Here is a 20253-nt window from a genome sequence, read left to right as displayed (position 1 = left end):
AAGACCATGACTAGGATGGTTGAGCTAACGGGTGCTAATGTGATTAGCATGTACTTGATGTAAGTAACAGCGAACTTTCCAGGACATAGACATGTCTTATATGGGCAGAAAGCTTCAATTCTTGTTAATCTAACTGAACTGTCCGATTTACAGTAGCTATTACAGTGAAATGTTATGCTATTGTTTGAGGAGAGGGTACAACAACAACAAAAAATGTATCACGGCAACTGGTTTGATACATTCACCTCTGAAAGTAAATAATGTAACTTACATTCAGTAATCTTGCTCTGATTTTGTCATCCTGAATGTCCCAGAGATAAAATGTAGCAGTTTTGTTTGATAAAATCTATTTTTATATTCAAATGTTATAACTGGGTTCTACAGTTCACCCCGGTTCACCTGGCCATTTAGATGTGTGAAAGTTAGTGTATAAGCTAATGAGCCATCATGTATGACATTCCTTTGAGTGTGTAAAACTTCAATGTGTTACCATATCATTTTCGTATGTTCTCTAGTTATGTACTTGAAAAGAAATCAATTGACCAATTTGGCACATTTGGGCAGACTTGATAATAAATATTGTCCAGTAATTGCAATGCTTTGCTGGATCTATCTGAAACTTTGCCCACACGCTGCATCATCTAAATTGCACCTAAACTGCAATATTATATTATCATAAATTATTATCATGAATTTTTTGTTTTTAAATGCATGTTGTTGTTTTTTGTATTATCTTTTACCAGATTTAATGTGTGATATTCTCCTACATTAATTTCACATTTCCACAAACTTCAAAGTGTTTCCTTTCAAATGGTATCAAGCATATGCATATCCTTGCTTCAGGTCCTGAGCTACAGGCAGTTTGATTTGGGTATGTCGTTTTAGGTGAAAATCCTTGCCTTTTGGCGGATCCATGTGCGGTTTAAGGGTGGCTAGGAAAGAAGTTGGTAGCAGTTAAGCAGGCGCTCCATGTCACGCAACTTGGGCCAAGATCTGTTTCTTGCTTTGCGCTTAGGAATAGGGCATCATTGAATGGAGTGATTTCTGGGGCAGTGTTAAGTGTGCAGGTGGAGAAGTTGAAGATTCCTGCCGTTTGTGATGCCTGCCGTTTGCTGCAACGCAGACCCGGTGGTGAAACTGTCAGTCCTTTTTGAGTTTTGAGTCTTTTTACCTGACAAATTCTTGTTAGGATATATCAGTTATCCCGTGAGAGCTTTTGTGCCGAATCCATTGCGGTGTTTCAGGTGCAACGTCTATGGTCATGTCACAGCAGTTTGTAGGAGGGAGATTCAAATATGTGGGAAGAGTGCAGGAGTGCATGAGATGGAGGATTGTGTCGTTTCGATTAATAAAGTTGTGTGTCAACTGTAGGGGTGCCCATGCTGCTGGGGATCGGAAGTGTCCGGTGCGAGAGAGGCAGGTGGAGCTGGCCAGAGTCAGAGTAATGCAGAATGTGTTGTATGCTGAGGCAGTGAAGAAAGTAGAGGAGGATGCGTCAAGGGTGAGAGTTCCTGAGAGGATCCATGTGAGGAGTGGATCTGTGCCAGCACAGAGGGATAGGCCATCAATGATACACTGTATGCTTTAGTAAGGTTGGCTTCTTAGCGTTCATATCAATGGTTATCAACTGTAGCACAGAAATGGAACGAAAATCACAAAAAATAGATGTTGTGGTGGCAGCTGCAGAGAAGTATTTGCGTATACGAGATTTGGCTTCAGAAGAGCTACAGGGTGTGTGAAGTGGTGGTGTCCCGTCCTACCAGGCAAGTGGCATGGACCAGATAGGGTCAAAATAGTGGAATGGGGTGGTGATAAAAAAAAAAAAAATAGTGATATATAGATGTTGGGTTAGTTGGTGGTGCATATTATTATTTCTTAAATGTTTCCCCTTTTTATTTTTGTATAACAAAATCTAAGGTGATTGAACACACACTACAGTAGGTGGCGGCATGCACAAACAAAATGTGTGAACGACATGATACCAAAGAAGAATAATGTCGAACACCAGGCGGCTGCGGCATTCTGGATTAGGCCCTGCACCGCTTCCTGTATGAGGAAAGATCATACTCTACGAATGTTGCTGAGCATGAACCTGCAGGAGCGAGTCACTGCTTTGATGTTTGCAGAGAACAACAGAGTGTTGTCCAAGGTCATGCCAAGGTTCTTTGCACTCTGGGAGGGGGACACCGTGGAGTTGTCAACCATGATGGAGATGTCTTGGAGCGGGCAGGCTTTCCCCCGGGAGGTAGAGCAGCTCCGTTTTGTTGAGGTTGAGCTTGAGGTGGTGGGCTGACATCCAAGCTGAGGTGTCTGCCAGGCACGCAGAGATGCGTGTCGCCTCCTAGGTGTCAGAAGGGGGAAAGGAGAAGAGTAGTTGAGTGCCATCGACATAGCAATGATAGGATTTTGTAAGGCCTTTTTATCATGAATAAAAATACAAATGCAATAATTTCAAATATTTTACAGTTACAGTTCATATAAAAAAATCTGAAATAAATTAATTTGACCCTACTCTATGGATTTCATGACTGGGCAGTGGTGCAGCCATGGGTGGGCATAGGCCCACCCACTGGGTAGCCAGGCCCATCCAATCAGAATGAGTTTTTCCCCTCAAAAAGGCTTTATTACAGACATAAAAACTCCTCAGTACCCCCTCAGATGAAACCGCAGGTGAAGAAGCTGGATGTGGAGGTCCTGGGCTTGCTTTTGTTACACATGGTCTGCGGTTTCGAGTCTGGTTGGACTTCCTGCCAAATTCTCTAAAATAACATTGAAGGCAGCTAATGGTAGAGAAATTAACATTAAATTCTCTGGCAACAGCTCTGGTGGACATTCCAACAGTCAGCATGCCAATTGCATGCTCCCTCAAAACCTGCACATTTTTAAAGTGTCCTTTTATTGTACCCAGCACAAGGTGGACCAGTGTAATGATCATGCTGTTTAATCAGCTTCTTGATATGCCACACCGGTCAGGTGGATAGATAAAATTGTCAAAGGAGAAATGCTCACTAAGAAGGATTTTTAAGCCTTGAGATAGTTGAGACATGGATTGTGTATATCTGTCATTCAGAGGGTGAATGGGCAAGACAAAATATTTGTGCCTTTTAAACCGGGTATGGTACTAGGAGCCAGGCACGCCGGTTTGTGTCAAGAACTGCAAAGCTGCTGGGTCTTTCACGCTCAACAGTTTCCTGTGTTTATCAAGAATTGTCCACCACCCGAAGGACATCCAGTCAACTTGACATAACTGTGGAAAGCATTGGAAAGCATATTAGGAAGGTGTTCCTAATATTTTGTACACTCAGTGTAAATAATGCAATGGATGCACTCAAATAAAAAGCAAGAGAATACCCTTGAATTAGACACGACAATTGAGAAACTGCCACGTCAACATTGCATAATATGTAGGTAAGGCAGGCACCCCAGAAAGAGCCTTGATCTCTGTTGACTTACAACGGAAACAGGAAATAGAGACCACAGAAGCAGTTTGCATTAGTTTCCCTCTACAAATCAGTCCTCTCTGTTTGCATATCGAGCCCAACCCGTTATCGTTTGATAATACTTTTAATGGAGACACACAAAGAGGCGAGCAAAAACTAGATTCCAAACCATTTAATCTGGTCTGCCAGCCAGCTCAATTGAGCCTGGGGACGAGGTTACAAACTACTTAGTAAATATATCTACAAAATTCATAGTGGTGCATTATGGTTCTTTCATTCTTCATTAAAACATGGAGATCTGTTATAACATACTGTGAGAAAAGGTGAGAGAATAATACAAACTACTAAAAAGTTAATACAATTACAAAAATGTTTGTGGGAGAACATTTGAACAGTGTGTTTACTTTCCCTTTATCCTACCCAGCAATTGACAGGAAGTTAACCTAAAAATATGATTTCATACTAAAAGGTTCTCCACCTTGCTTTTCCATTAGAAAAAACACAAACAAAATAAACAGTTGATGAGTTAGGCTTTGATGAGAAGCACCATATGATCCTCAGGGAATGTCCATGTCTCCGTTAGAGGCCTGAGAGAGACGCCTCTCTTCTCTCTCTCCTTCACACCCCGACCCTGCACTGCTGCTGTTGTCCACGTTTTCCTTGCTTTCCTCGTCTGGATCCTCAGACCTCTGTCTCAGACGCAGACCTGGATCTCTCTGGGATGGGATCTGGAAGCTGGAGAAAGAGCCACCCCCTGATGGTCTCTTCTCTAGAACCATGGGAGGGAGATCAGGAGACAGAACAACAAACATTTATTTTAACATATATGGCACTGAAGAAACAATGTCATCAAAGAAAACCAGGGTTGTCTGCAGCTAAAATATCAGTCACCCCTTGAAATGTAATTGGTCTAACTTGAAGCTGTCTAACTTTGGCAAAGATAGGAGACAGATCCATGTGATTCTGTGTCTGCCATGCAGGGAGAGTGGTGGCATGTCACCTGGTAAGGGTGACATGTAGAGTAGAGCCAGGGCGTTTCAGTTCAAAATATGATTAAGATCAATAAAATAGAAATGCACGAACGCGTCTTGTCTACACTATGTTTGAGGAAGACGTCTTCTAAAATGAGCTTGACAAACCCCAGCTGCTACCACCGTGAGAAAGAGGGACCTTTAGCATACTATACACCTACTACTGTAGGTCTTATCCACTACATGCTCTTTGTGCATAGTTAAAAGCCACCCAAACCACAAGGAAACGTAGGCTTATTCTAGTGACCTGATTGCATAAATCATGGCTGAGCACTTAGCAGCAGGCTCTTGGCAGTGTACGCATCCCAAATGGCACCCGATTCCATTTATAGTGCAGTATTTTTGACCGGTCAAAATTTGGGACACGACCAGTGTTTATGTTGCAGATCGTGACTACTCCTCCTTGCTTTGTCTGCGCCTCAAACATGATAATATATCAAACCTAAGCTTTCTGTGTATGTTTTTTATAGTCAATGAAGACACTGGTGTGGTGTGACGTAGCCTACCTCCTGGTCCAATAGGACGCATCAGTCGGTTCATCTGAACATTCCAGTGTTTGACATTGGTGCTGGCCTGGCGAAGCTTCCTCTGGGCAGCCTATAAGAACACAAGACAGATTAAAAACACCCCCGCAAACACAGTAAAACTTACTTAATTCTCTCACTATCTCCCGCAATCACATCCCTGCTCACATCCCACTTGGCAAAAACTGTTTGAATCAACGTTGTTTCCACCTAATTTTAACCCAGAAAATCTGTGACCACGTTGAATCAATGTGGAAAAATAATTGGATCGACCATGGCATTTTGTATTTTTTTCTCACAATTTTGAACCTAAAGCCAATGACATGGTGAATATTTGTAATTTCATGTTAAATTCACCATAGTTGACAACTCAACCAAATGTAAATCGAAACTAGACGTTGAACTGACGTCTGTGCCCATTGGGATGTGATACCCAAATAGCCAGGGCTGTTTTGAAGTACCATTAACGGTGTGGTGACTCATCACTATATAACTATAACATTATGCACAGGTATTTATATTATATAGTGTATCTCTGCACTTACCACAACGTCCTGGTCGACCCTGTAGCGGTTGGCCCTGACCTCCTCCAGCTGCCTTTGGGCCTCCTCAAGAGCGCGGGACTTGTTCTCCATCTCTTGCCTTAGCTCCTGCTTCTCCCTCTGGGTCTTCAGGATGTACTCCTCCTGCTCCTCTTGCAGCGCCATCAGGGCCTTCATCTTGTCCTCCTCCTCAGACAGCAAACTGTACAATAAACGTATAGGACAAATAGAAAATCTTTAACTGGAAGACATACAGTAGATATGGCATTGTGTGGTAAGAAGTTGGACGAGACACATTTAATGTTTTTAGAAACGTGACACATGCAAACTCTTGACCTCGCAATCGTCTCTCAAAAAGTGTCCAGTAAAACACAGGCGCCCCCTAACGCTGTTGCTTATCTCCATTACCTTTCATTATATACTGTACAATGTTATGTTTAAAAAAAAAAAGCATATATGAGCCTTTAATGTATTGCTTCATATTTGTATGCTATAGCTGCCTTGTATTTGCAGTCACAAAATTAAATAGAACAGGTTAGGATCTGTATGTTTCCCATCGAGCAGTCAGTGAATAAATGCATCAAAGCACACTGCTTATTCTTACATGTCAGATTGTGACAGACACACCATGAACACCCTATCAGTGTCAACAGATCCTACAGATCGTAGCTAGACAACTTCCTCTGTTAAACTCAACTTCCTCAGGAACCTAACTAATGCAACAGCCTCTCTTCAACAGCAATCGGCTTCTCTTAACACCATCTATCTCTCTGCTGTGTACTGTGCTCTGTAAAAAGACATGCAGCTTTTACGTGCCAACTTGGTGCCTTCTCACACGATGACAGCAAGCCCTAAAATGAGCCTGTGTCTTGTAAGCAAAGTAGTGAGGGTACTAGGTTTGTGAGTCAGTGTGAGCGAAACAATGTCTGAGTGTGTCCAGCACCCTGCCCTCAGCCTGTGTGTGTGTGTATGCGAGAGTGTGTTGCGTGCGTGCGTGGGTAACTGCCTACGTGCGTGTGTGTGTGTGTGTGTATCCCTTTACCCAGTCTGTGCGTATCGAAAGACCTCTTCGTCCCGCCGAGCTTTGATCTCCTGCTGTAGAGCCTCCTCCAGACTTGTCTGCATCTCCTCCAGCTCCTTGATCCTCTTCCTCTGCCGCTCCGCCTCCTCCTCCTTCAGAACCATCTCTGCCTGCATGGTGGCCCGCGACTGGAAGAGGAGACCCACATCAGCATGGAACATCTAAACACCCACTCCTCCAGTCTGAATCAACCTCCACCCTTCTCCTGCGCGACACAGGTAAACATTGTGCAGTCGTCACTCTTCTCCATTCATCAACACTCCTCCACCTTTCTCCTCCAAGCAACCACACTCCTCTCTTCCCTCCACCCTCTCCTCCCCCGTACACTTCCTATACCCCTGCCCCTCCCAGTCTTCACCTCCTTTGCCTCGCGGAGCTGCACCTCCAGGGCCTGTTGCATCTCCTCATGATGCTGGCGCCGTCTCATCTCGTCCTGCTCCAGGAGGGCTTGGGCCTGCCTCTGCGCCTCCTTTAGGAGCTCCAGCTCGGCCAGCTTACGCTCCTTCTCCTCCTGCAGAGCCTGAAAACGTTGCTGCTCCTCCTCCTTGGCCAGCCGCCTCTTCTCCCGCTGCTCCCTCTGCTCCCTCCTCTTCAGCTTCAGGTCCTTGTGGAGAGAGGTCTTCCCTTCAGTGTGTAGACGGATGGCTGTCTGAATGGCTGGGGGTGAAGGGAGGGACAGGATGTCAGTACTCAGTATATGCTTACTGCTTGACTTTGAATAATCAACCCAGTAATCAACCCAACATATAGGGCAGGGGGAATTGTTGCCTTCACTACTTTTGTCATAAGTATGATAGTTGTTATAAGCTTGGTAATTCATCATATCCCTAAATAATTGTGTCAACAACATGTAAATGCTCAATTAACAAATTATTGATTGTGGTACCTGCAGTCCATTCCTGTCTCTGCTTGGTGTCCGAGGCACTCATCTCGTAGGTCTTGGACAGAGTTTTCAGACAGAACATACACCTCTTCCCATCACGGTCTGGCAGCACCTGATCAACAGGAGAAGTACTCATTGTGACACATTAGCACAATGTATATATATTTGTTGTACATTCATTGTAAATCCATTCTATTTTTAGCTATTTCAAATTAAGCATATGAGGGAGGGATGTGTTTACCCTGTAGCTCTGATTGAATAAGTTATTCCTATCTGTCACCCATTCTCAAAAAGGAGCCCATCTCAGCTGTGCCTGTCCCCACTGCCCCACCCCAGGTCCCACCCCACCTCAAACCCAGCCTACCTCCACACAGCAGTTCCCATCCAGAGCAATGCTTCCCTGGCGCTCCTTGCGGTCCTCACTGGTGTAGTAATCCAGGGTAATCGGCCTCAGGGTGAACCAGCGCTCCTTCCAGTTCCTCCTCAGCTGACTCTTTTTCCACAGGTACCCCTGTAGGCAACAGAGTCAACCCACACAGAACTGACACAATCAACACACGTCACTGAAACAGAATTGGAGGTCACAGGCAGGTAGGCAGATGGCAAGAAATTCAGACAGGCAGACAGTATAGAGATGCTGTATTGTTGTTCTGTTGTTTTTAAGTACCCTACCTCTTTAAGGACATCAGCAACTATCTCCCTGTAGACCTCCTCTATGGCCATGCTGGTGATTTCCTGGCCCATGCCTCTGGTTATCTTCCCAGTGTTCATCATCTCCAGGAAGGACCAGACAGTGAAACCATTCTGTCGCACTGCATCCTGGGAGATGAAGTCTTCCAGCTCCACACAGTTGAGCTCAACACTCATGGCCATGCAAATCTTCTTCAGGAGATATTCCACCTGAATAATTCAAACAAAACACAAATAATTTGTTTGTAAAAGGGATGAATTGGTTTATGGGGGGAATGGTTGCCTTTCAATTGTTTTGTAATTGGTTTATAATCTGAGTCTCAATCTCGATCTTGTTTATTTTAATAGTCCGTCACGACTCAAGATAATATTTGGATGATAATGTAACCTATGCTTTTGTTTTCAGTGAAACCACCCCGACTGCTGGTTGTTACTCTGAGGCACTGTAGTGCCCTGCTCTGAAATCTGTGAAATCTGTGGCTTATCACAATCATACTGCCAACACCAGTTGTGAAAAACAGACTACAGGCTGAAACCAAAAGCCATGCTACAAGTGACATACAAGCCCATATTTAGGTATTGAAAGACACACAGCAATCAGTAGGAAGAAAAACAGTCCTCACGGGTTTGCTATATTTAGCAACCCTCTCTCAGAGCATTTCGTATTATTCTATATGTAATTCTGACACTATTTAGTATGATACTGTATGTTACGTTTTGTATGTTATGTATTCATTTGTGGATATCCATCACCCATTACGTAAGTTGTTACAAATTACAATTCGTATTATATGTTACGAATTTCCAAAACATATAATATGTTACAAATTCTAGCTGGATGGCTAGGTGGCTAACATTAGTAATCTGGCTAACATTAGCGAGACTAGGGGTTAGGGGTTAAGTTTAGGAGTTAGGTTAAAGGGTTAGAGGAAGGGTTAAGGTTAGGGGAAGGGTTAGCTAACATGCTAAGTAGTTGCAAAGTAGCTCAAAAGTAATAAGTAGTTGAAAAGTTGCTAAAGTTGTCCATAATGAGATACGAATTCAAACTTTGGGTTTCTAGATGTTCGCGTTACACGCACGCCCAACCTCCCTACTTTTGTTTTTGCCTTAAGTAACCTTACCAAATGTAACATATCATACTGATTTACATTTACTATGTTACGTCTAGTCTATGAGAGCAGGCTGTATAGAGGTTTGGCAGATAAATACTACATTTTACATTTAAGTAATTTAGCAGACGCTCTTATCCAGAGTGACTTACATGATCAATTATGGTTAAGTGTAGCCTAGTGGTTAGAGCGTTGGACTAGTAACCGGAAGGTTGTGAGTTCAAACCCCCGAGCTGACAAGGTACAAATCTGTCGTTCTGCCCCTGAACAGGCAGTTAACCCACTGTTCCTAGGCCGTCATTGAAAATAAGAATTTGTTCTTAACTGACTTGCCTGGTTAAATAAAGGTTAAAAAAAATAAAAGTGCCTTGCTCAAGGGCACAGACAGATTTTTCACCGAACAAGTCTGCGATTTGAACTAGAGACCTTTCGGTTATTGGTCCAACGAGCTTAACCGCTAGGCTACCTGCTGCCCCTACAATTAAATACTACAATTAGAATGAGTGTTTGGATTTGGTTACAGCGGTTTTTAAGTGACTAAATGTATTAGCATCCATCCACTATATTCTAGGTGAATTTGTTGTAAAATACGCTACAGAACACAGCATGCTTTGTATACATAACTCACCTCATCAGGAACCATAACGAGAGGGTATTTATCCTCTGACAGAAAGTTAAACAGACTCCAGAGATGAAAGGCATCTTTCCCTGGCAACACGTTCTTATTGTCCTTCGCCGGTTTGTAGTTCTTCTTAGCAGTGAGAGTCCAGCACAGTTCATCAACCTGTTCTTTCACAAAACAGCCCTCTTCAACCTGTGAGGCATAATAAAACAGCACTGAGTAAGGAAAATGTACCTAGCATTTCTTTTAGCTCTCTTTTCCTTCTGTATAAACCAAGTGGTGGCATCTGGGTACACAAACAAAAGAAAAGGAACGACTGAGGCAAAAATGTCAGGTGACTTGGGTGTGTTTGTGTACATGACTTTACCTTGTCCAGTATGTATTTGTTGAGGTAAGGCATGTACCCCTGGCTGGAGACCGGTCCATCGTCATCATCCCTGAAATGTTCTTCCAGAGCCACCGGGTCGTGAGGGATGGACAGAACCGTACACAAGTTATGTGATAGGACCTAGAACACACAAACGACAGGGTTGTGAGGGCTGTTCACTCCCTTGTCGTCGGGCAAACAGTATCGGAGCATGAGGTCTGATACCCACAGGCACAGAGACAGTTTCTATCTACAAGCCATCAGACTGTTAAATAATTGGACTGGACTGACCACCTGCTCTGATTCTCCGCACCTTAGCACACACACACACACACATTCATGGTTCCTTCTATTAAGGCAAGTTGTCCAGGTCCTGAGGCAGCAAAGCATCACCATCGTACTACCACCACCATTCTTGACTGTTGGTTAAAGGTTCAAACTGTGGAATGCAGTGTTTGGTTTTCGGCAGGCATAAAAGTTACACTTTTGACTGATCTGTCTATAAAACATTCTTCAAAGAGTCTTGATGATCATCCAGGTGCTTTTTGGTCAACTTTTTGGATGAGATGGGTCCCACTATGGCAAAAACCAAACACTGCATTCCACAGTAAGAACTTGTGGAAGCACAGCTGGGTCATGCAGCAAGACAATGCAAAACACACAATCAAGTCTACATTAAAATGGTTAAAAATCAAAAAATTTGACGTTTTAGAATGGCGTAGTCAAAGTCCAGACTTAATCCCGATGGAGAAATTGTGGCAGGACTTGGAACGAGCAGTTCTCGCTTGAAAACCCACAGATGTTGCTGAGTTAAAGCAGTTCTGCATGCAAGAGTGGGCAACAATTCCTCCACAGCGATGTGAGAAACTGATCAACTACAGTGAGGGAAAAAAGTATTTGATCCCCTACTGATCTTGTACGTTTGCCCACTGACAAAGAAATTATCAGTCTATAATTTTAATGGTAGGTTTATTTGAACAGCGAGAGACAGAATAACAAACAAACAAATCTGAAAAATGCATATCAAATATATTATAAATTGATTTGCATTTTAATGATGGAAATAAGTATTTGACCCCCTCTCAATCAGAAAGATTTCTGGCTCACATGTGTCTTTTATATAGGTAACGAGCTGAGATTAGGAGCACACTCAAAGGGAGGGATCCTAATCTCAGTTTGTTACCTGTATAAAAGACACCTGTCCACAGAAGCAATCACTCAATCAATCAGATTCCAAACTCTCCACCATGGCAAAGACCAAAGAGCTCTCCAAGGATGTCAGGGACAAGATTGTAGACCTACACAAGGCTGGAATGGTTTACAAGACCATCGCCCAGCAGCTTGGTGAGAAGGTGACAACAGTTGGTGCGATTATTCGCAAATGGAAGAAACACAAAAGAACTGTCAATCTCACACGGCCTGGGGCTCCATGCAATATCTCACCTCATGGAGTTGCAATGATCATGAGAACGGTGAGGAATCAGCCCAGAACTACACGGGAGGATCTTGTCAATGATCTCAAGGCAGCTGGGACCATAGTCACCAAGAAAACAATTAGTAACACACTACGCCGTGAAAGACTGAAATCCTGCAGCGCCCGCAAGGTCTCCCTGCTCAAGAAAGCACATAAACATGCCCGTCTGAAGTTTGCCAAGGACAAGTGGGTGAAAGTGTTGTGGTCAGATGAGACCAAAATGGTGCTCTTTGGCATCAACTCAACTTGCCGTGTTTGGAGGAGGAGGAATGCTTGGAGGAGAAGGAACACCATCCCCACCGTCAAACATGGAGGTGGAAACATTATGCTTTGGGGGTGTTTTTCTGCTAAGGGGACAGGACAACTTCACCGCATCAAAGGGACGATGGACGGGGCCATGTACCGTCAAATCTAGGGTGAGAACCTCCTTCCCTTAGCCAGGGCATTGAAAATGGGTCGTGGATGGGTATTCCAGCATGACAATGACCCAAAACACATGGCCCAGACAACAAAGGAGTGGCTCAAGAAGAAGCACATTAAGGTCCTGGAGTGGCCTAGCCAGTCTCCAGATCTTAATCCCATAAAAAAATCTGTGGAGGGAGTTGAAGGTTCGAGTTGCCAAACGTCAGCCTCAAAACCTTAATTACTTGGAGAAGATCTGCAAAGAGGAGTGGGACAAAATCCCTTCTGAGATGTGTGCAAACCTGGTGGCCAACTACAAGAAACGTCTGGGTTTTGCCACCAAGCACTAAGTCATGTTTTGCAGAGGGGTCAAATACTTATTTCCCTTATTAAAATGCAACTAATTTTATAACAGTTTTGATGTGTTTTTCTGGATTTTTTTGTTATTCTGTCTCTCACTGTTCAAATAAACCTACCATTAAAATTATAGACTGATCATTTCTTTGTCAGTGGTACAAATCAGCAGGGGATCAAATAGTTTTCTCCCTCACTGTACAGGAAGCATTTGGTTGCTGTCATTGCAGCTAAAGGTGGCACAACCCGTTATTGAGTGTAAGGGGGCAATTACTTTTAAACGCTGGAAAATAACTTTTTTTGTTATTTGTAAACTCAGGTTCCCTTTATCTAATATTAGGTTTTGGTTGAAGATCTGATAACAATCAGTATCAAGAGTTTCACGGCACTGTCGATGAGATACAACAAAATGTATATTGAAAATAAGTTACATATCAAGTTTAAATCTTTGGTAGATCCTTTTAAAAACGGTGACTTGTCTCTGTCAGACAGATGTCGTACAGTAAAAAGAGAAATACTTTGCCGGTTTATGAAGGAACTGAAACACAAAAGCTGAATCATGAAAGTATTTTAGTCTTCTATAAAAAGCAAAAAAGTTAGTTTACATATTCTAGGGAATTTGGGGGGTAGCCCCGACCAGAACTCAAACCCTGGTCCCGCGACTGGCAAGCCAACACCTTAGCCGTTACAACGAGATCTGAACCCTTTGACAAGATCGCTAAGTGTTGGGTTAGGGTTGCTACAATATCTATGATTTACCCATAAAAATGTCATTCAAGAGTGGTTCTCACACGCACAACAATGTTTCAACTGCCATTTAGACCTCAGAGAAAATACAATGCTATTCCTGTGAAGTTAATAGTTTTTCAAGAGAGCATCAATAAATAACTGGAGGCTTATTGAAATAGAATTTGACACAATCCTTTTTTTTTGAGAGGGAAGGGGGGTTAGAGTCAGTGCACCCAGCCCACATCTTTTGAAACATCACATCCTGTCTTCCTCTCCTTCTCCCTCCCTCCTCTTTTCACTACGAAACCAAGAATATGTGACCTGTGCGGCCTGCTGGCTTCTAAGCCTCTATTATTCTTTCACAATATCATTCCAACCTGAACCATACTGTGCTGGCTGGCTCTTTTTTTCTTAATTTTTCCAGCACGGTTCCATCACCTATGGTGGATGGTCGGTGTACTGTAGCCAACATGATACAGCTCAGCTCAGTTTGGCTAAGTAGATTTTAAAAAGGGTATATGACTCCCTGGCCTCTGGACTGACTGGGCCATACTCCAGACCAGAGTACTTAGCCTCGATAAACCTAACTGCATGGTTCTGGTCTGGACAATACTCTAGACTAGAGCCTGTCCCACACACAGTATGACGGGATAGGCTTTGTCACAAGGTTCTAGTAGTTAAAGCCAGTAGCACATGGCTGAACGTAGGGCCGAATGGATAGATGGAGGGTAATGTAATGATTATATATCCAACTTTCTACAGCACTACTTTGTCAATAACAATAAGCACTGAAGATGTACATGACCATAGTATTGAAGACAATGTGTGACACATTCTATTCCATTCACCACCTCTTTGGTCATGTTCAGTGCCACAGTACCAATTGCACTGTATGTGGTGACATCATGGACCAGTCTGGGTACAACTTGGTGATAAGGGCTCTTATTCATAGAAACACTGAGAGCAAACTGTTACTTGTCAGCTCCACACTCGCATTGCCTCTAAAACACAAGCACACATTGTTCACTCTCACTATCATTACTGTTTTGCTCCCCATAGGAAACATCTTCATCACTGAGTCAGCCATCTACAGTACATTACCAAAAGTATGTGGACACCTGCTTGTCGAACATCTCAAACCACCTATTTACTGCTATAACAGCCTCCACTCTTCAGGGAAGGCTTTCCACTAGATGTTGGAACATTTCTGCAGGGACTTGCTTCCATTCAGCCACAAGAGCATTTGTGAGGTCGGGCACGGATGTTGGGCGATTAGACCTGGCTCGCAGTTGGCGTTCCAATTCATCTCAAAAGGTGTTCGATGGGGTTGAGGACAGGACTCTATGCAGGCCAGTCAAGTTCTTCCACTCCGATCTCGACAAACCATTTCTATATGGACCTCGCTTTGTGCATGGGGGCAGTGGCGGATTTAGGTATAGGCGACATGGGCAGCCGCCCGGGGCGGCATCTTGCCTGGGGCTCCACAGGGCGCCCGCACAAACAATAAAAATATGAATTTGCGTGATCGGTTTTCTATCGCTCATTTGCACGTCACGTCAATGATATTTTGTCACCGTGTGGGACTGTGGGTCAATTAACCTTGTCGGAGTGAGCGCCCTGATTCTAGTTTGTGAGCTAGGCAGGCTACTGCCTGGGAAGGTCATCCACTCAGAAGTACGAGATGGGGTGGGGGGCGGGGTTAGGTTGACCTCAGGTCTCCCCACTGGAAGTCCGAGGTGGGGGGAGCGGGGGAATCTATCAAATAGCACACCTCTAACTTTATACAGTACTAATGCAATTAGTCAAATCAGTCACACTACAAAATGCTACCAAATAAACCACAATTAATTGAATATATAGTTTCACAGACATATTGTTTCTTCTGGTTTGTGTGAAATCATTAAGAATAATATAAAACCAGTCTGCACACCAGCAGGGTGAATTGGTTTAGTCTTGACTTTTGGTTGACAGTGTTGGGGGATGGGTAATGTATTGATGCTCGAGTGCCAAATCAACACAAATTTGTTTCCATTTGTCTTTGTTACTTATTTTTGTTACTTATTTTTGCATATATTTTTATATAGTTTTAAATGTTCTGATTATTTATTTGTGTTGTTCCAAATCTTAATAAAAATTACAGTTAATGCAGAATTGTGCTTTTTTTTGTTGTTGGGGAGGTTCGCCCTTGGAGCCATACAAGCTAGAACTGCCACTGTACAGGGGCATTGTAATGCTGAAACAGGAAAGGGCCTTCTCCAAGCTGTTGCCACAAAGTTGGAAGCACATTATCATCTAGAATGTCATTGTATGCTGTAGAGTTAAGATTTTCCTTCACTGGAACTAAGTGGCCTAGCCCGAACCATGAAAAACAGCCCCACACAATTATTACTCCTCCACCAAACTTTACAGTTGGCACTATGCATTCAGATAGGTAGTGTTTTTCTGGCATCCGCCAAACCCAAATTCGTCCATAGGACTACCAGATGGTGAAGCGTGATTCATCACTCCAGAGAACGCGTTTCCACTGCTCAAATGGCGCTGAGCTTTACACCACACCAGCTGACGCTTGGCATTGCTCATAGTGATTTTAGTTGTGTGAGGCTACTCGGCCATGGAAACCCATTTCATAATGCTCCTGACGAACAGTTCTTGTGTTGACATTGCTTCCAGAGGCACTTTGGAACTCGGTAGTGAGTGTTGCAACTGAGGACTGACGATTTTTACCCACTTCAGCACTCGACAGTCCCGTTCTGTGAGCTTGTGTAGCCTACCACTTCGTGGTTGAGCCTAGATGTTTCCAATTCACAATAACAGCACTTACAGTTGACCACGGCAGAAATTTGATGAACTGACTTGTTGGAAAGGTGGCATCCTATGACGGTGCCACGTTGAAAGTAACTGAGCTCTTCAGTAAGGCCATTCTACTGCCTGTGTGCTCAATTTTATACACCTGTCAAAAATGGGTGTAACTGAAACAGCAGAATCAACCAATTTTAATGGGTGTTCACATACTTTTATATACAGTGCCTTCGGAAATGATTCAGACCCCTTGACTTATTCCACATTTGTTATGTTACAGTTACTTAAATTGATTAAATGTTTTTTTTTCTATCATCAATCTACACACAATACCCCATAATGACAAAACGAAAATGGGTTTTTAGATATAAAGAATTACAAATAAAAACCGAAATACCTTATTTACATAAGTATTCAGACCCTTTGCTGTGAGACTCAAAATTTAGGTTTCCTGGTTTCCATTGATCATCCTTGAGATGTTTCTACACATTGATATGAGTCCGCCTGTGGTCAATTGACTGGATATGATTTAGAAAGGCACACACCTGTCTATATAAGGTCCTACAGTTGACAGTGCATGTAAGAGCAAAAACCAAGCCATGAGGTCGAAGGAATTGTCTGTAGAGCTCCGAGACAGGATTATGTCGAGGCACAGATCTGGAGAAGGGTACCAAAACATTTCTGCAGCATTGAAGATCCCCAAGAACACAGCGTTCTCTCCACTATTTCATTTTTTTTTTAAATTGACCCCTTTTTCTCCCCAATTTCGTGGTATCCAATTGTTGTAGTAGCTACTATCTTGTCTCATTGCTACAACTCTCGTACGGGCTCGGGAGAGACGAAGGTTGAAAGTCATGCGTCCTCCGATACACAACCCAACCAGCCGTACTGCTTCTTAACACAGCGCGCATCCAACCCGGAAGCCAGCTGCACCAATGTGTCGGAGGAAACACCGTGCACCTGGCAACCTTGGTTAGCGCGCACTGCGCCCGGCCCGCCACAGGAGTCAACCAGCCATACTGCTTCTTAACACAGCGCGCATCCAACCCGGAAGCCAGCCGCACCAATGTGTTGGAGGAAACACTGTGCACCTGGCAACCTTGGTTAGCGCGCACTGCGCCCGGCCCGCCACAGGAGTCACTGGTGCGCGATGAGACAAGGACATCCCTACCGACCAAGCCCTCCCTAACCCGGACGACGCTAGACCAATTGTGCGTCGCCCCACGGACCTCCCGGCCGGTTACGACAGAGCTTGGGCCGAACCCAGGCACAGCTGGCACTGCAGTACAGCGCCCTTAACCACTGCGCCACCCGGGAGGCCCTGCCTCCATCATTCTTAAATGGAAGAAGTTTGGAGCCACCAAGACTCTTCCGAGAGCTGTCCGCCCAGCCAAACTGATCAATCGAGGTAGAAGGGCCTTGGTCAGGGAGGTGACCAAGAACTTATGGTCACTTTGACAGAGCTCTAGAGTTCCTCTGTGGAGATTGGAGAACCTGCCAGAAGGACAACCATCTCCACCAATCAGGCCTTTATGGTAGTGGCCAGACGGAAGCCACTCCTCAGTAGAAGGCACGTGACAGCCCGCTTGGAGTTAGCCAAAAGGCACCTAAAGGACTCTCAGACCATGAGAAACAAGATTCTCTGGTCTGATAAATTAAGATGGACCTTTTTGGCCTGAATGCCAAGTGTCACGTCTGGAGGAAACCTGGCACCTTCCCTACAGTGAAGCATGGTGGTGACAGCATCATGCTGTGGGGATGTTTTTCAGCGGCAGGGACTTTGTGACTAGTCAGGATCGAGAGAAAGATGAATGGAGCAAAGTACAGAGAGATCCTTGATGAAAACCTGCTCCAGAGTGCTCAGGACCTCAGACTGGGGTGAAGGTTCACTTTCCAACAGGACAACGACCCTAAGCACAGAGCCAAGACAACACAGGCTTCCGGACTACTATCTGAATGTCCTTGAGTGACCCAGCCAGAGCCCGGACTTTAACCCGATCGAACATCTCTGGAGAGACCTGAAAATAGCTGTGCAGCGATACTCCCCCTCCAACCTGACAGAGCTTGAGAGGATCTGCAGAGAAGAATAGAAGAAACTCCCCAAATACAGGTGTGCCAAGCTTCTAGCTGTCATACCCAGAAGACTCAATGTTGTATTCGCTGCCAAAGGTGCATCAACAAAGTACTGCGTAAAGGGTCTGAATACTTGTGTAAATATGACATTTCCAGGGGGGGTTTTATATATCCACATTAGCAAAAAATCATTATGGCGTATTATGTGTAGATTGATGAGGTAAAACAATATCTATTTTAGAATAAGGCTGTAATATAACAAAATGTAGAAAAAGTCAATGTTTCTGAATACTTTCTGAAGGCACTGAATATAGTGTATAACAATGTGAGAACATTACTTTAAATAGAACCATGAGGAAAGATGTAGGAAATGCTATGCTGAAGCACTGAAATTCGCACAGAAGAACAATGTTTCTTAACACTCTCTGAACTATTTGAAAATATTTCCAATGTCAAACCAGTTGGAGAATGTTCCGTGAACATTAACAAAATTTAAATTAAATGTGACCATTTTAGGAAACGTTCTGTTAAATTAATGAAATAACAAGAAAATAACGCTTTTTTGTCAAGTTCCTTAAATGTGTTAAGAATGTTCCAAAGCCAAGCAACTATCCTGCACCATTCCCAGAAAGTTGTGGGAAGGTAAACATATGGTTCCCAGAACGTTATGTGCTTGCTGGGTCAGGACCTGTTCTGCTCATCATCCAATGTCAATAAATGTATATTTTTGTGGATCCAGTTCACTTTATATATTGTTGGCTGACTCCAGCTACCTTAAGAAGAGAAGATTAATATGATGTTCCTGAGGTCGGACATTAGACAGCAAGGGTGCCTGGATAGAAGAAAGAGCCCCAAAGCATTGGTCCAAAAAAACTCATAAAATCTACCTTTACCTAATGTAACCAGGTACTTACCTTAAGTTGAGACTTTGACACTTTTCCACTCTTCTCTAGATCCAAGGCTGTGAAACCATACCAAATGGACTTGAGGAGCTCTGAGCGTAGGTCCATGTCTACAGCAGCATAACTTTCCATTTTTCTCCTTCTTTCACAGCTTTTTTTTCTCTCCTCTCCCCTCCTCTTGATACGTGGCCCTATGTATGACAGCCAACAGTCACCCACACACACCCTGTACTGTGGCTCGTGAGGACCTGTGCTGACAGCACTACAATCCAATCAGTCTCAACTACCCCACCTGCTGGTGGGGCAGAACACTGCAGGTAGGGGTCCACAATCATATCAAATTAAATTGTATTTGTCACATGCGCCGAATACAACAGCTGTAGACCTTACCGTGAAATGCTTACTTACAAACCCTTAACCAACAATCAATGCAGTTCAAGAAATAGAGTTAAGCGCACAGTTGCTTAGGAGCCTGTAAAACGGCAGCCTGCGCCATTATTATGCTTTGCAAAAAGTATTCAGGCTCCTTTAATTTCTTCACGTTGTATTGTGTTACAAAGTGGGATTAAAAACAAGTCATTGTACATTTTTTGTCATCAAAATACTCTGGAGTGTCAAAGTGGAAGATTTTTTTTTTTTAAAGATAAATAAAGAATAACCAAACTATAATCGTTGCTGAAGTATTCAGCCCCTCTGTTTAGGCAAGTTTAAATGAGTTCATCTGTAAAAATGTGGCTCAACAAATCACATAATAAGATACATGGCCTCACTCTGTGTGAAATAATAGGGGTTGACATGATTTTTGAATGACTAACCTTTCCTCTGTCCCCCATACATACAGCATCTGTAAGGTCCCTCAGTCAAGTATTGCATTTCAAGCACAGATTCAACTACAAAGACCAGGGAGCTTTTCAAAAGCCTCATAAAGAAGGGTAGATTGGGTAACAATAACAAATCAGACATTGAACATCTCTTTAAGCATGTTCACTTTAATAATTATGCTGTGGATTATGTATTAAACCACCCAGACACGTAAAAAATATAGTTGTCCTTCTGATCTTAGCTGCAGGATAGGAATGCAACTGCTCAGGGATGTTACCATGAGGCCATTGGTCATTTTAAAACAGCTACAGAGTTCAATGGCTGTGAAAACTGAGGCGGGATCAACAACAAGACTAACTGTTATGGTCAAAACATATTGATGCAACAGTAGCTAAGATGAACAACTGAA

The 20253-nt window shown here is 43.4% G+C and overlaps 1 protein-coding gene across 1 annotated transcript; it reads right to left on the bottom strand.

Moving 5' to 3' along the window:
- Window positions 1-3597: 3597 nt before the first annotated feature.
- LOC115102654 (differentially expressed in FDCP 6 homolog) lies at window positions 3598-19210 on the bottom strand. Its single transcript, XM_029622814.2, has 11 exons — window positions 19035-19210; window positions 10290-10430; window positions 9929-10114; window positions 8174-8401; window positions 7866-8012; window positions 7505-7613; window positions 6977-7275; window positions 6580-6746; window positions 5541-5739; window positions 4978-5068; window positions 3598-4209 (listed from the first exon to the last, which is right to left on the bottom strand). The coding sequence occupies exons 1-11, from the start codon at window positions 19152-19154 to the stop codon at window positions 3998-4000; spliced, it is 1899 nt and encodes a 632-aa protein (XP_029478674.1). The 5' UTR covers window positions 19155-19210; the 3' UTR covers window positions 3598-3997.
- Window positions 19211-20253: the final 1043 nt, after the last annotated feature.

Source organism: Oncorhynchus nerka, linkage group LG20 (assembly GCF_034236695.1).
Source record: "Oncorhynchus nerka isolate Pitt River linkage group LG20, Oner_Uvic_2.0, whole genome shotgun sequence".
Lineage (NCBI taxonomy): Eukaryota > Metazoa > Chordata > Actinopteri > Salmoniformes > Salmonidae > Oncorhynchus > Oncorhynchus nerka.
The sequence above is the reverse complement of the archived record's forward strand: the minus strand, read 5'-3'. Positions and strand labels throughout refer to the sequence as shown.

Coding starts and splice junctions, on each gene's coding strand:
- LOC115102654 (XM_029622814.2), bottom strand. CDS start 19,154: ATGGAAAGTTATGCTGCTGTAGACATGGACCTACGCTCAGAGCTCCTC. Junction 10,431..19,034: donor TGTCAAAGTCTCAACTTAAG/GTAAGTACCTGG, acceptor TGTGTGTTCTAG/GTCCTATCACATAACTTGTG. Junction 8,402..9,928: donor TCGTTATGGTTCCTGATGAG/GTGAGTTATGTA, acceptor TGAATTATTCAG/GTGGAATATCTCCTGAAGAA.